Source organism: Alosa pseudoharengus, unplaced genomic scaffold, assembly GCF_046254945.1.
Source record: "Alosa pseudoharengus isolate Yale_2024_CS ecotype anadromous, Long Island Sound unplaced genomic scaffold, YU_APseudo_1.1 YU_APseudo_1.1_scf_12, whole genome shotgun sequence".
NCBI classification, from domain to species: Eukaryota; Metazoa; Chordata; class Actinopteri; order Clupeiformes; family Clupeidae; genus Alosa; species Alosa pseudoharengus.
Window position 1 is genome coordinate 37,620,348 of NW_027468587.1, and position 17,543 is coordinate 37,637,890.

The following is a 17,543-nucleotide window of genomic DNA, read 5'->3' on the forward strand; positions in this document are numbered from 1 at the left end:
TCCTTCCATCCTGTTGGAATCAATATCAAAATGTTGTCCGAGTTGTCTTGAACACCACTAGAATGTTACTTCCATGTTTATCCAATGCCATTGGACAATGACTCTAAGAGGCCCCGCCTCCATAGTGTGAGGTTTAGGCGGGCGGGTTTACTTAATTTAGGTAGCCTAACGTTAATCATCTCACGTCGCAAGTATCAAACAACACAGCTTGGTATTTTTAAGAACATGGTAAGTTTCTGGGAGAAATGGCCGGGGTTGTTTCAGATTATTCTCGTAATATAACTTCCTAATGCAACGACTTAACTTTGAACGTTGTAGTAGCACTAAGGGAAAGAGTCCTTGTTTAACGTATAACTTCATCCTGCAGGCCTAATTAACGTTACCTTGCCAGCTAACGTTAACGTTGTGGCTCATGATGAAAACAAACGTTAGTGATTTACTCACATCAAGTCATGATATCCAATAGCTTCTAGTTACTCGAAAACCACTCGAAAGTGTTCTTCTGATATCAATGGGTCTAACTTAGCAGGGACAGCGGGGGATTCGGGATTCAACTGCTTAGTTAACTTGAGGTGACTTAAGTTTAACGTTAACATTACAGTTAGCTGTTAAATGTGTTTTTCACTTTTGTTTTTACTTTGCAAGCAGGTGGATGCCTTGTGTTAACGTTATATCTCAAAATGACTTGACGCTAGTGTTATCTTTACAGTCTATGGACAAAGACCGCTATCCTGAACTTTGGTGTTTCGAATTAAAAAGTGCTACGGGGCTAAAATTAGCCACACTCAATGCAGCGTTGTTTGAGTTCTGTTTCAGTATTTAGGACGTTAAATCATGTTATAGCTGCTAATGACATTGTGGAGGTACTTTTGTAAGCTTTAAGAGTTAGCTTGATCATGAATAACCTACATTTGTACCAACATGGGAACTTTTAATTTCACCGTTAGCTGCTAGCTGTCTGTCGATATGGCTAACTTCAAGCGTCAACTAACTTAAAGGGAGCAAACATGTTTTACGTAATTTAAAGTAACTTACATCTAAATGGTAGCTGAAAGCTGAAGTTACATTAATATGACCGATATTTCTTGTAATGTTAATAGTCTAACGTAAATTAATGTCAAAGTAATATGGTGGGGTTCTATGCCGCGTTCTATTTACCTCAGAGCCTCTAATCACTTATCAGCTGAGTTCCAGTAGGCTATAAAAGTCGGAAAACTAATTGTTGTTCATTCAGTGCTGGCGGATAATGACGCAGTATGTAGTATTTTGTTGCACATGTGACCGCCTTGAAACATGTCCTCAAATGGACCTGTATTGTTCTAACTGAACTGAATCGGACTGTAGCCTATGCCTACTGTACAACAAACTTTAATTCAAGTCACATCTATCTATCTATCTATCAATATATATGCGATACGATCTGGGAAAACCCTTCATATGGTGCAATTTTACCAACTTATGATTCTGATGCTGGGTAACGTCACTTCTGTTGACGTTCAAACAAAACAGAAAGCTAGCTCACTACTTCCTACCCCTCCCTCCCATGCAATTAAAACTCTCCTTAACGCACATCTCGTCAGTGATTTGGTGGAACAATTTGTTATGTTTTTATGGGCAAGCTTTGCCCAAGTTGTTTTGTGGCCTGGGTTGTATTGTCTACAGAGATCGTGTTTTTTTTTTAGTGTCAAGACACAGGCAGCTAGCGGATGGTGAGGTGATGTTTGCTGTAAGTGACAAAATGTTTTAGCCTAAAAAAGGTATGACATCACTTAGAGCACCTTTAAGATTTTCTCTAAGAAAAAACTTGAGAACAAATGAGATTCTTGAAAACAAAGTTCTTACATTTCTTCTCAATTTTCTTTGCCACTTTACAACCCTTCCCCTGTCTTAAAATGTTACATAGTAAAGTTAAGCCTCTTAAAGTCATTCATATAATAAACACATTTAACAGTTTTAGACGGCTTGTTTGAAATATTACCCTTTATTATGTGTACTCACGATATGTAGGTTTACCATTTATTGCTAATTTTAGCTTGCTGCTATTGTTTTCGGTAAGTCTTCTGTCTGCTGAAAACTGGCATAACTGAAGGGTTCCTGGCACATGGCTCTAGTCTACACTAAAAAAAATTTCCTATCTATATCTTTGATGTCAATATATTGTGTAGGTCTAATTGAGTTCCTATCACTTTAAGACTGTCTTGGTAGTCATGAGAGAGGAAGCTTGCAGTTTTAACGCAGTTAAAAGGCTACTGATGAGTGGATGCAATTCATAATGTTTTCTATGTAGTTAGTTAAAATAAGGTTCGTACTTCTCTTTGGGACAAGCACTTTTGAGTTTTGGACTCACTTTTCCATTTTCACTTTTCCATTTACATCGGGATTTTGCAAACATTCAGAGTCAATAAATTCAATAGAGCCCTGCACAAGTAGCCTAGTTGAAATGGACAAGCAGCTGTAACTAAGCATGCTAAGCTCGACATCCAAACAGTATTCTAATGTTAGCTTAGAGCAGTGGCGGCCGGTGGTTAAAAAAATAACGGAGGAAGGAATGTCCACTTGATTGGTGTTTGTGGCAAATGTGAGGTTGTGATGGTGTTGGTGGCATATGTGAACAATAGTGTATGTAGGCCACCTACCCAGACACATTTATAGCAGCAGTATGTACTAGCATTTTAACTGGCAATGTTGTGCAATAAATGCTGTTTTAACCTTCTCGGGGTCTGACCTAAGGAGCTAGGCTAGCATGCAGCAGCCAGAAAAGTTGTGGGTTCAATTCTTGGCTTCCACCATTGTGCATTTGAGCAAGGCACTTAACCCCAAATTCCTCCAGGGACAATGGACTTTGTAATATAATTTAAATATATGCCACTTTGGATAATAGTGCTAAATTAATACATGTAAATGTAAATAAATGTAAATTTAGGTCTGGGAAGTCAGGGAAGATGTGTAGGTCTAGTTATGAAATACTGTTTTCCAGAATTATGGAAAGTCTCATTGGTTCACCGTTGCCGCCGAAAACAGCACCCCCTATCGCAATTGAAAATTACTGTACGGAGGAGCTTCCTCCCTTAGCCATTGAAAACGACGTGATTCACGAGCCGCTGGGGTCTGAGCATAGACAGTAAAAGATACGGACAGAGTCATCACGTAGACGTCAGTCGAGGCGGGTGAAGCAAATTTCAACCGCTTCCTGTTGGTCGACGAGGCTTTCTGCGCAGGCTCAGGGGACGTAGATGTAACGTAGGCACGTAGTGTGACTCGTGTAACTCTTGTGATAGCTGCACCAAGAGATTGGGTATGTAGCCCCTTACTTCATTACCACCACGTCTACATTACTGTTCTAAATGTCCTAGTTGTTCATAGATAAATGTGATTTCATATAAACAGCACTCGCCACATTCATAGCCTAGCCCAGTGGTTCTTAAACTTTTTGTCTGGCGACCCCACAAAAAAGTATGGCGAGGTCTGGCGACCCCACTTTCCCCAAACCCATTCTAAGTCCTTACTCAAATACCCCCCTCAAACGTTAACAACTAAATCAAGCAAAAACTAGAAAGCATTTGTTTTATTTACTCCATATGAACAAGAATTGAGAAAACCAAACAATCACGATTAAACAAGTGTAGGCTGCCGCCATATCAGATCAGAGCGATATGTGCGTAGCGTGCGCGCACACACAAGCACGCACACACACATACACATGCAGCATTAGGCCTACAACATTACATTAATTATATTTATGGCGATAACAATAACAGTATTTTTTTATTTCCCTTTTCTGGTTTACTATCTTTAACAATTTCAATGGGAAGGGTGGGCATGCTTCCGTGAACATAGCAAGTTAATTCTAGGAGGAATGCTGCATACGGCGACACAGATTTTCCTCCACGGTGCTGAGCCGACATCTGTATTTTGAGATGTCGTTTCATTTTGACAGGTTTTAAGCTCTCATTCGCCAGAACATCGCCGCAAATCACACATTGTGGGTGGTCGAGGTTATCTTTAACTTGGCAAGTGAATGCATATTTCAGAAATTCTTTCTGATAAAGCCGATCGCGCCGTTTGTTCTTTTTTATTCTCACCGGCCTGTAGACTTGTCCATTCTGAGGATCACGGATGAGTAGACGCACTGGTAGATGGCACTTCCGAGCTTTTGTTGATTTTTTAAGCAGCCACCTGTCCATTTTGGCTAGTAGGCTACCTATGTCTTTTGTTTTGTTTTACTTAAAATAGCGGGAACAAGTTGAGTTTGCATAGTGGGAGCAGATAGTTACATTGTTTCTATCAGCGGACCAGTAGCCCATAGACTGAACCAGATCTCGTTGAAAGACGAAAACATTTCTCTCTCTTCTCTTAACTGCGTGTAAATAAGAAAAAGGCAGAAAAGGCCAATATAATTTCCCTTTGTTTCACCTAATAATAATTTCAGACTGAATACAGAAAATAATTGGCGACCCCATGGAAGTTTTTGGGCGACCCCATTTGGGGTCTTGACCCCTAGTTTAAGAATCGCTGGCCTAGCCTACTGTCAATCCATCAAAACTTTGCGGAAATGTTGTGCTCCGATGCTTTCGTTCTTATCCAGAGAATACGGTTATTTTGCTCCTGTGCGACGCTTTCACCCGCTCTGTTCGCATGCTCATTACTTCATTTTTTAAGCAGCCACCTGTCCATTTTGGCTAGTAGGCTACCTATGTCTTGTTTTGTTTTACTTAAAATAGCGGGAACAAGTTGAGTTTGCATAGTGGGAGCAGATAGTTACATTGTTTCTATCAGCGGACCAGTAGCCCATAGACCAGGGGTGGGCAAACTTTTTGGCTCAAGGGCCACATTGGGTTTTGAAAATAGGCCGGCGGGCCACACAACCCAACCCCCCCCCCCCACGACACACGCCTAAAAAAATACATTTTTTATAGCCTATAATTTAGTATGAAAAGTATTTGTTTTAAAATACTGCTAATTTGTTTTAAAAATACAAAAATACTGCTAATTTTATGCTGTTTAACAAATGTATAAATTGTACACTATCGCTTTAAGACAGTCGCTTTAATTCACGTTTATTTCTCAATGATCTTCTGCCTGCTCCACTATGGCTAGTGCTGTACCTACGGCTGGGCCCTCTCACAGTTTTTAAATGGTCAGTAGTGGGAACTACTGTTGCCTTCATGATTTCCTTTTAAAACTTTCTTATAAGGAGGAGATATCAATTATCAACAATCACAAGCCAGCTGGAACCTGCAGCTCTCTCTCCCTCTCGTGAGTGCAGACGCGTTCCCAATTAAATGGATTGCATATGTTCACGTTAGATCTGCTGCAAAGGAGATAACTAAGAGTTAACTTAGTTTAACATGATGTTATCTCTATTTAACATGATGTTTTGACATTGACATTGTAAACGTTATCTAAGGAGAGTGAAAAGCAGTTTGCAGTAAAGCTAACCAACGTCTATCGCAGGAAAAAAATAGCGAGCAGCCTGATAACTAGCCTAAATGAAATGCTCGGCGGGCCGGATGAAAGTGCTTGGCGGGCCGGATCCGGCCCGCGGGCCGTAGTTTGCCCATCCCTGCCATAGACTGAACCAGATCTCGTTGAAAGACGAAAACATTTCTCTCTCTTCTCTTAACTGCGTGTAAATAAGAAAAAGGCAGAAAAGGCCAATATAATTTTCCTTTGTTTCACCTAATAATAATTTCAGACTGAATACAGAAAATAATTGGCGACCCCATGGAAGTTTTTGGCGACCCCATTTGGGGTCGCGACCCCTAGTTTAAGAATCACTGGCCTAGCCTACTGTCAATCCATCAAAACTTCGCGGAAATGTTGTGCTCCGATGCTTTTGTTCTTATCCAGAGAATACGGTTATTTTGCTCCTGTGCGGCGCTTTCACCCGCTCTGGTCGCATGCTCATTACTTAAATTATGTCACGTTAGCATTGATTTCGGAAAAAAGTTTATTACTCAGCCGGTAAGTCAGTTACGAGGTTATGACGCCAATCACACAATGTTGTATTACTCCGAAAATAGAAAAAGTTCATATAAAGGCTTAAAACGCTTCAGCTGTAACGTTATTTGATGTCAAAGTGTCGCCAAATTGAATGGGGTTCAATGGGATGGCTAGGTGGAGCTGGTCTACTATTTAGCATCAGATCCGCCATAGTGTCTACACCAGTGGTCACCAACCTTTTTGAGCCCAAGATCCCTAACCTTGCCCTGAACAAAGGCAAGATCTACCTTGAAGCGTCAAAAGAAAATCAAAGCTAAAATACTTCCAATTTAAGGCCTTTTATTTAGGCAAATGTATCAGGTCAAAAATATCACATCCTCCACCCCCTTATACAGGCGTCAATGAGATAACAACCCTTTAACATAGTCTTTACTTACATGATTTTGGTTTTGATTTTCTAATTGGAGTAAGTGTTTGTGACAATATGTCATGATAAATTTGATGTTTGATCGCTGTTTTGGTATGAAGCATCTTTCACGTAATTAATGCGTACTCTAGAAAGTGAAAGTAGCCTAGGCCTACAATGCACTCCGTGTCTGTGCACGTCCGCAATCGATTACATTCTTCAAATGGAGAACAAATTCCTGATCGCTAAACTTTAGTTTTTTTTTATTTTCTGTCAGTTAGCAGTTGATATAGAAGCACCTAACATAATTTGACTTCAGCGTTGACGAGAGAGAGAGAGAGAGAGAGAGAGAGAGAGAGAGAGAGAGAGAGAGAGAGAGAGAGAGAGAGAGAGAGAGAGAGAGAGAGAGAGAGAGAGAGAGAGAGAGAGAGAGAGAGAGAGAGAGAGAGAGAGAGAGAGAGAGAAAAAAAAAAAAAAAAAAAACACAAACAAACACAAACAAACACCTGCAAAGCGGTGCTGTGCGCGTGTGTGTGTCTGCATGGGGTTACGTTCGGTTCAAGTCAGAAGTTGGTTCGTCCGGTCCCGCATTCACGCTGCTCCATTATTAGATTAACGTTATCAGACAGCACTGTAAATGTATGCAGGAATTTCTCGCATTATGATGGCTAGGTCTTGAATAAATCATGCGCTATCCTATCCCACGCTGAAATGTAGGCTACGCCCGGTAAACGTTGGCGAACATGTGGGAATTTGGTGACTGTTTTTAATTGTCCTGTTATTCTCTGGATCTACTGGGCAAGTCCTAAAGATCTACTGGTCGATCGCGATCGACGGGTTGGCGACCACTGGTCTACACTCTCCGAACGTTCGCCTGCCCCCTTGGGTCTGAGGCGTTTTATAATGGACTTCAATGAGGGGCTTGAGGAGGAAGCTCCTCCATACAGTAATTTCTGTTGGCATTTTGACCTAAGGGAACGATTTTGTTCATTCAAAGTGTTCAAATAGTAATATTAACAGTAATTTATCAGATTAGTAATTCACTTTATATATTTTTTATTTTTCTCTGAAATTTTAGGGAGGGTTTTCCTCCCTTTCCTCAATGAAGGAGCCTCCTCTGGCTTAGAGATACGGCTTGATTGCATAACTTAAATTAGTTTAGTCTCCCCAATTTACTATGTTGTGATAAGACCTTAGCAGAGTTGAGTTCAGTTTTGAACAAATTTGCGCAGCATGGTCACGATGCTAAGCAGATTTAATAGCAATTTAGCCCGTCATCTTCTAATGCTTCTATGTGCCAACAACAATCCTTCAACAATTGTTAATGTTTTGTTAAATGTAGGCCTACATGCAGAGAGGCGGCAGGTCCGTTAGGAGAGACAGCGGGACAGGGCAAGGAAAGACTACGAGAGTGATAAGCGCAGGTCAATGAAAAGATTTACATAGAACATTATTGTGTGATGGCCAGTGTTGATCTTGTGGTGGCCCGCCACAGATTAGGCAATGTATGGGAAACACTGTGTAAATTGGCCCTTAGGCTATCAGTATGCACACTGAAGGACGGGGAGGATCCAGAACAGAGCCGCGCCTCCATATAAATAAAACTTATTGGATATTGAAATTAATATTCTCTTCTCTGACTGAATTGATTATGACTGCTTATGCTGCTTTATCACTGCCAAGCACCAGTATTGTAATGTCTAAGTGACATGAATGTCTCTTCCCTTCCCTATTTCTTTACAGTTCATCTTCTGCTGACTGTTTAACTGAGGCTGACATGATGGAGAATGTTGGAAACATTGTGGATGAGTCTTTTCCCAGCCTTCTCTCAAATAGTGCCAGTGACCAGTCCTCCTTGGAGAATTTGACACTCGGCCCGACTTTAGGGATACCTGTTGCTGCCTCCACTGTTGCTAAAATAAGAGCAAACAGGTAGGCTGTAATAACTTATTAGTGTGTGATTTAAAGTCCAAGAAATTATTGACTGTAAGTAAGAATTTATTTATATTGCGATTTTCACAGACCGGAGTAACACATTGTTTTACAAAGAATAACTAAAAACAGAATGCAATGCACAATACACAATTTAAGAGTAAAGGGGAACTATGCAGTTTTTTTTAGCTTAATTTACTTTACCTTAAAGTGGAAATGAAGCAGTCAAATAAAACAGACGTCTATAGCACTAGTTAAATATTTAAATATACCATAAATACAAATAAAGTCAGAAATATGACCCGTTATTCAAAATAAAGCACAAACAAGTTGCATTAATTTCAGCTGTGCGTCGCCATCTTTGTTTTCAAAAAATGATGACATCACAAGAATGGTTGGTACAACATTCTATGCTGTTTACGCAGCTGTTATAGCCTCACAGTTAGCTTACTGCCTCAACAAAATGGATATGGACGAATGGGATAGACCCACCAATGAGGACAGGCATCCAATTGCCTATGCTTTTGAGCCAGTAACGGCTCCCACACACAGCTGCGTGCATCGCGTTGCTGGAGACGCATCCCATTCACTTTAAATGGGCTCACGTGATCCGTTGCCGAACTGAATTGTGGGTCCGTCGCGTCGCGTTTCTCCCGCCGCTCGCGTTGAGGAGTTCAGCTGTTGCTGCACCGACAGACGGCACCGGCCAATCAAGCCAATCTACGGACGGCACCAACCAATCACATTACGGTTTTACTTCAAGTCATTTGCATAGCTACCGTCGGGAACACCCACTGGCATGCATTGACGGAACGCAGCTGTGTGTGGGAGCCGTCAGAGCAGTGGGAGTTTTAGTGCCCCCCACAGAGCCTGACTATGGAGGAGAGATAGATGATCGAGAGAGAGGTGTATCTGAGCGCACAGAAAACAAGCGGTGGTGCTTATGTGGGGGTTGTGTGTCCCTATGTTCACTGACATGGCACACATGGAGAGTGTCTGCTGCCAGGAAATGAACCTGGGACATCTCATCCAAAATAACAGATATATCACGTCCAATCTTATCTTACATGCCAAATGCTGTCATTAGAGCGAGACGTTGGAGGTCGCAATGCGGTCGCTGAGGGACATCCGAGCCGAAACACTGGAACGCCCAATAAACTGCAGTTAACCAACTAACACACTCTTGATAGGTTGTGCGGAGGCGGTAGGATAGGGGACTGATCACCTGAGACTACACTAATTTTTACACACATACACATTGTTCTGCAATGTATTATCATGGTAGAAGCTGCGATACAGTACTAGCATAGCATAACATAACAAGCACATACTGTAACTAGCATAGCATGAACCCTAAAATATATGGTTGCTACAAGCGGCACATCCGTGCATTTATTTACTTAAAGTGAACAGCTTGTTATTTTATGTCAGCTTACATAAACAAATAAAAACTCAGACGCCTAGCCTAGTCTCCATAAACAACGTCTACCCACAAAACCATGCCTGTCACAATCACAGACCTACAGTAGGCTACACAAGTCAGACGTAGGCTAGCGTACCCACAACAGGTTCTCACCAGGTTCGCAAGTCTCTGCAAATAGTTTCCACTACTTCTTGAGTGAAACAAATGCAATCATCGATACTACTTAATCACAAAAATAAACCTCTTACTCACACATGAGAAGTTCGCTCCCCCGAGTTTTTTCACCAATTCATCAACGATGCAAATGCATTTTCAGGTCGCGGTAATCCACAAGTTGTGCGAGAACATCCAAACACATTATTGCAACTGAAGTTAAATCTAATTAAGTACTGTCTCTGATAGGCCTACAGGCTACATTACAGCGGCCCTTGTTCTTGTACAAACACAAACATCAACAGAATTTGCGTAGGCATATTGAAATAAAGTGAACGTCCGCTAATGGATAAAACATCCATGAACAAACGCTAACCATTCTGATGACGTAGCGCCTGCATTTTTAAAACATCGCCCTAGTGGCGAAAGTCTTGACATGTCATTTTCCAGTGAAACTACTTGAATTTCGGGTTTAATGAAAATCCATGCATCTTCAAAAATGAAAAAGCAACCAAAAAAAGGTCACAGTTCTCACTGCTTCATTTCCACTTTAAAGGTGCCATGTGTAATGTCCGGCAAAAAATCAATTCATACTCCACATTCCATAAAAGATGGGGGCAGTATACCTCCAGAAAGTGAGTTGGTCTACCCTAGAGTAACAACCGAGACATGTGTATTGCAGTTTGGCTGGCGGTTATGTTGCCCGCATACCGCCTCCCATGGCTGAAACTGGTATTATGACACCTGTCGGGCTGTGGCTAGTAATTTAGCATGCTAATTCAGGTTGATATCTCTGCAGCACTATACCTTGTCATTTTTTTAATGACATCATCGCCCTTATTTCTTCTCATTCTTTTGATGCGTGTAGCTCATTTTTTGGATATTTTTACCTCAATTCTTACACATGGCACCTTTTTAAAGGGATATTCCACCATTTGGGGAATTACACTCATTTTCCACCTCCCCCTTGAGTTAAACAATTGATTTTTACCTTTCTCCAGTTCATCCAGCCGTTCTGAGTCTGGTGATATCAGTTTTAGCTCCAGCCTAGCATAGATCATTGAATCTGATTAGACCATCAGCTTCTCGCCTGCTTCTCAGCCTACGCCTGAATAAGAGTATAGTTCCATGTCAAATCAGCCTAGAAAATCGCTACGTTTTAAATAGGAAAATTACCGGAAACCTTAGTCACTTTTAAACGTGATGCTAGCAGACGAGATGCTAATGGTCTAATTCGATTCAATGATCTATGCAAGGCTGGAGCTAAAAGTGGTATCGCCAGACTCAGAACGGCTGGATGAACTGGAGAAAGGTAAAAATCTATTGTTTAACTCAAGGGGAGGTGGAAAATGAGTGTAATTCCCCAAATGGTGGAATATCCCTTTAACAGCTTCGGAGTCATTAGAATGGTTATGACATTTTCCGGGTTGAATGGCTGTCTCCCCTGTTCCCCTTAGCGTCTGTGAGCAGAAAAAACAGCCTTTCAACTTTGGTCTGGCAAGCCGCCAGCCTCAGTCAGAAAGTCTCGCGGTCTCGCAATGTAACAAATTGCTCTATGGCACTACACACATACACGCCAGGCACCGGTTAGAACAAGGTAGCGATTGAGTTTCTCAGACATTCATCAGAGCCAGTGAAAAGAAGCAGAAAGTGAGTAAACCGTTGTCAGATGAACAGGAAAAGAGGAAACGGCAGTCTGACTGAACAAGGTGTGTCGAAAAATATATACTCTGAAACTGTAGGGGGAGCTCCGTAGGGAAAACGGCAAGCAAAAAGCGAGAAAACAGAAATGGCCAAAACGGCATAGTGGCCCTTTAACACAAACACACAGACAAAACACAATACAAACACTTACACAACATAGAGGGGAGACACTGATTTACAAAAATATTTATTCATGTAGCAGACACTTTTATCCAAAACGACTTACAGGGGGCAGCTGTGGCTTACTGGTTAGGGCTTCAGGCTTGGAACCGAAGGGTTGCCGGTTCGATCCCCGACCAGTAGGAAAAATGTGGGCGGGGGAAGTGGTTGAGCACTGCTCCCCCATGCCCACATCCATTGCTGATGTGCCCTTGAGCAAGGCATCTAACCCCTCACTGCTCCCCGAGCGCCGCTGTAGCAAGGCAGGTCTCTGCTCCGGGTTAGTGTGTGCTTCACCTCACTGTGTGTGCTCTGTGTGTTCACTAATACACGGATGGGATAAATGCAGAGACCAAATTCCTTGTATACGCAAGTATACTTGGCATATAAACCTGATATACATTTACAGAAGAGTAAAAAATTGAAGCTACGTTGCAGAGGAGACCTTAGCTTGGAATTACTACTACATTTGTCAATACTATTACAACAGGATAAGAGTGCCGACATTATAAGTACTATAGTCAAAGTGTGGTTGGAGGAGAAAGTGGTAGAAGAAGGAGGTCATTCAGGTCAAACTTGGCAACAATAATCAGAAAGCATCAAAATGTATTTGCTGTAAGAATATTATATTTTTTCGAAAAATCAACTTGACACTTTTTAAAAATCCTATTTTCATTTGAAGTTACTCTGTGTGTAGAGGTTATGTTGTCACACATTTTGGCATTTGCTCATACAAATGAAATCAGTAATGTTTTTTATCCTTCAATGATGTATATTAAATGTAAAAACAGAACTGCATTTTAACAGTTTAATTTTGTGTCTGAAATAACCCATGATTATGACACTGGGCAGCCAAATGGGCAAGCAAAAAAGAATTCTACTAATTACATCACACATTATATGAGCACACAAAACCAGTCTATAGCTGATATTAGGATTATGTATATTAAAGTAAAAATGCATGTATGACATCAGAAAAATCAGTTTGACTTTTGAAACTGTTTAAAGTTACTGTTTAAAGAGGTTTTTGTCAATTTGTTGTTGCTCAGTACTTAGTCAGTGGAAATTGTTTATTTCCACTTATAAATGATTGTAAAATATTTCACACTGTAAGATGATAGGGTTTGTATGAAAAGCATTTGATACTAGTCAGATATGTGACTGAAATTTTGTAGTTAAACATTTCCATCTCCATCATTGTTTCTTCCAGAATAATAAATACTCAAGCATCATACCTAGAAGATGAAAAATTCTCTCTTGAACAGACTCTGAGCTCTGAGGAGAAGCAAAGATTTTCCCTAAGCTTTAAGGATGACTTGTGAGTATGCACCCACTGAAGAATTTCACTCCTTACTCAAAATTAGGTAAAAAGTATCATATGATGTTCTTCATATCAAGCTTAAAATGACCATAATATGCTAGGAAAGATTAGGAAATATGAGACAAAGTACTGGCTTATGAGACATCAATGCTACAGCCTGTATATTCCCATTAGAAAGGTCTCATAGTCCCAACTTTGTGTTTTTGTTTGTGTTTTGGCCATGGTTTTACCAAAGTCCTTTTAGGCAAGTCCCTCCACTCGGCGGCCATATTGCACTGCTTTTTGGGGACTTATCGGGCATCTATTTCGGCAGAAATGCGCGTGCGCAAGGCTTCTCGACACCAACCTTGCTCCAGCTGCGAGATCACACCACATGATTGGCTCGATGTATTCACAACACACCACATGATTGGCTCGATGTATTCACAACACACCACATGATTGGCTCAATGTATTCACATGTCAACGTTTTGCCGCGGAAGGGGCACTTTACTGTACTGTGGCATAATGGCACGCAGACTCAAAGCGGCAAAAGACGGCCAATTGAATGTAGTACCCACGTGTAGAAATTAGCATGTAAAGTGAATATCTTTCAAAAAATTTTCCCAGGACAGCGTGTCCCAAATACCTCTAGTTGTGACCGGTTTTATCTTTCCACACAATGCTCCCCTTTTTTCCCCTTTTACCTGAACTGGAACAACAGAGATGATGTTAGATTCTTCATAAGCTCTCTCTAAAAAGCTCCATGCAGAGGTGTAGTAAAATGCTATGTAACATGACAGAAAGACAGCAGGTTGCTGGGTTGGCAAACAGTGTTGGGCAAGTTACTTCAAAATCGTAATGTACTATGAATTACTTATTACTGTCATTTAAAAGTAATTTGTTACATTATAATATTACTGTCTCTGAATTGTAAGGCATTACACTACTATTGCATTACTTTTAAGTTACTTTCACCAAAATATCTAGAAATATGGATTTGCCATTCTAAATGCAGTTTATTACGCTCAATGCAGCTTGCTCTTCCAATGGAGGGAGATGTGGTATAGCATAATGACTGAGCTAGGCTTAAGGCAACAGTAGAATGCAATAGGTGCAGTGCTCATAATGCAATACAAGGAACAATCATAGTCAGAATGTTAAAAACTGACAAAAGGTCAAAGTCTGGTAAATTGTGATAGAAATACTGTAACTTTAAGGCCTAGGCCTACTCATTAAAATCAATAGAGAGCCTACTATATTGTAAATCAAAGCTTAAAGGAACCGTATGTAAGATTGTGGCCAAAACGGGTACTACAATCACTTTCAAATTACTGTAGAGCGGTGTATTCCCTTCCCCTCTGACTGGCAGAGTTGGCAACCGGATGACGAAACACTACTGACTTTGTGATTAGTAGATAGGTGGAGGGTGGCGCATTAGGCCAAAACACAACATGACAACATCAACATCAGTTGAGGGCTGCAACTTCACTTTTTAAATGACAATATCCTGGCCAGACTACTGTTGTCAGTGATATAAGTATTTGAAATGAACATGATTTCGTAATGTCTAGTGACATATCAGGGCAATTTTATGATTAATTGAAATACAATTTTTACATACGGTTCCTTTAATAAAGACATGTCAAGATGGTGGCCTGCTGGCCATTTCGGTGCCCTAAGTGAGTGGCTTTGGCCTATTATTTACAGACCATTACTGTGTATTTTTAAACATTAATTTCTGAAGAAATGCTGTTTTACTTATAAATGGTGCACTGTCACTTTAAGAGCATTGATCTTTACGTTGTCATAATGCCCTTTTGCCAGCTCTTGCTTACAAGCCTTATTTGTTTGAGTTACATTGATAGCACAATATTAACAATAATATGCACAATGTTAAGTTGTTTTAAGCAACCTTCATTGCTTTGGAAATGGAAGTATGCAATGACCTGTTGCTTCACATTTCGTTTTGCGAATACAAGTAAATTATGGGCCTGGTATCCACCTAGCTATCTGAATGGAATGCGTTTCAGCCGACTCAGCATATCATGTGCTTCATGTAGCCTAAATGCTTGGAAAACGAATGATTGAAGACCCACCAATTCTAGTACTACATGGTGATTGAGAACCCAAAAGGTATCAAACTTGCATGTAACATCGTGTTAGTGCATTTTGACATTGTAAACGTTATTGATAAAGAGTGAAACGCAGTTTGCAGTAAAGCTACTATTCATTGGTTACATTTGGGTGCCCCCTCTGTCCTTTGGTGCCCAACGCAAAGTGCGTGATGCGCGTGGTGGGAGCGGTGGCACTGCCAGGCTACACAATCTTTTTCTGCATTTCTATCCCTTTATTCTCTTCAATTTAAGTTCACAGCACAAAGCTGACATGCACAACAGCATAGTTTGTGTTTTATCAAGAATCAAAAAGATTAGCGTGGCACTACTTTAGATGTTTCATTAATTTACTTGTGCTATTTCGCGAGCTGAGAGATCTTTCGGTTTCGCACACAAAGTGCACTAACTATTATGTTCTTCATAGCCTTGTCTCTGACAAGCTGAAAATAATGGCTTATGTCCATCCCGCAAATAGAGTCCGCCTGCGAGTCTGCTGCAGCCACAGTCATATTCAACCAGTATCAGGAGATAACGTTCTACTATTTTGCGCGGATTTTTTCTCCTCTGTTCTCGCGTGGTGTTTGCGAATATGTATCAAAACAAAACAAAAAAGAGCTTAATTTTGGGTTAAACTGCATTGTAACGCGCGTTACTGAAGTTTGTACCGAGTAAATATTACCCATTTTTGTTTTGTAATGCCTTACATTTCCGCGTTACCGCAAACAGCAATATATTACAGTAATTACATTACTTTTGTAACGCATTACTCCCAACACTGTTGGCAAACCTGTAAGAACTGAGCTTCAGCTAAGATTAGCTTAATTTATCAGCTACTTTATGCACAGGGATTTGCAAAAAATAAATACGTACACAAAGGTATACATTCGCTGATCATCTTGCAGTGTAGGCACAGCTGCAATGTAAGATCATTTTCATTTGCTTCTCTCGTTGTGTGTAGTTTAATGTCCTTGGCAACCAACCTGCAGCTACGATTCTGGTATTTTCATAGGGTATTTTAGGTGGGGCAGACAACTCTGTACAATATTTGATTTTAGACCGCAGTTCTAAGCGGTCTGTGTCATTGCTACATATGGTACCTTTAATATTTGAGACTGATCCTTCTTTGCTGCCAGCAGTGTGTGTTTTTGTCATCATGGGTCCTCGTATGTTTCATATTTGGCCTTTGTTGTGTCGACCAGTCATGAAAACTGGGTCTAATTCCAGACTCTTTTCTTCAGTGGTTCCATGTTGGTGGAATGAATTGCCCAGTGCTCTCCGTTCCTGTGGTAGTTTTGGGTCGTTTAAGAGGGGTCTAAAGACATTCCTATTCAACATATACTTAGTTGTTTAAGCGCTTATGTGTTATGGTTTGTATAATGTTGTTTTATTTCAATTGGGCTGTTAATTAATTTGACATTATTGTTTATTATTGATATTCTCCTTAATGTAGTCTTAGCATGTCATTGTTTTTATATTATTGATTGAATGAATGGACATTATTGTTTTATTATTGCCTTTCCCCTTTTTTTCCATTGCTTTTTATTAGGCTATTGATTGAATTGATATTATTGTGTATTATAACTATTCTCCTTATTATATTTGACCTACATTCTAATCTGTTCCCTGTTCAATTTTAAATATTATTACTGTATGTTGTTTGTATTTATGTGTTGCTTTGGACAAAGGCGTCTGCTAAATCCATAACTATAACCATAACCATATTACAGTATTAACACTAGAACTATACATTCTGCCAAGTATTCCATAGCTTTAGTTTACTTGGGCAGCAAGACTGTACCCTTTACACTCAATTCTCAGATTTACCTTCATAACCTTCTGTTTAAATATATGATTTGTTATAAGCTGTCAGAATGTACTTTTTTTCACTTACTACTCAAAATATTCATGCCTCATTCTGTAATTAGGCTAGATTAGTACAGCGGCTAAGCACCGGAATTGTTCAGTTTTTGCAGAAAGCAACAGTTATACTACTACCCCTAGTGATCAAAAATTGAACAGTTATACTACTACCCCTAGTGATCAAAAATTGAAATGGACCCCAACACATAGCGCCCCCTAGTGGCCGCCATTTTGAATTCAAATATGGCTACCATTCTTAATAGAATTGTTGATACAACTTCAAAATTAAACAAGATAAAAAAGTATTTTAAGTTTTAACACTCAATTGTTAGGGTCAAGGAAGCTATTGACATGATTTCCAAACAAACTTGATGTTGCCCATTTTGAAATCCAATATGGAGGATACCAAATGTGAAAATATAGACCATCTCTATTGTTATTCATGATAGAAATATAATTCAAAAACAATTTAAAAGTTTTAACAGTCATTTTATCACATGACAACCTCAATAATATACAAGGCATCAATTGTTGCTCAACAATTCT

The 17,543-nt window shown here is 40.1% G+C and overlaps 1 protein-coding gene across 4 annotated transcripts in view; it reads left to right on the forward strand.

The window, feature by feature from the left end:
• Positions 1-140: 140 nt before the first annotated feature.
• The window catches only part of cep192 (centrosomal protein 192), a 108,282-nt gene continuing 90,879 nt past the window's right edge, over positions 141-17,543 (forward strand). For all 4 annotated transcript variants that reach the window (XM_076281206.1, XM_076281209.1, XM_076281207.1 and 1 more), the window contains exons 1-3: positions 141-228; positions 8,093-8,281; positions 12,931-13,038. In XM_076281206.1, coding sequence (XP_076137321.1) covers positions 8,127-8,281; positions 12,931-13,038 — 263 coding nt within the window. In that variant the 5' untranslated portion in view covers positions 141-228; positions 8,093-8,126. The remainder of the gene's footprint in view (positions 229-8,092; positions 8,282-12,930; positions 13,039-17,543) is intronic.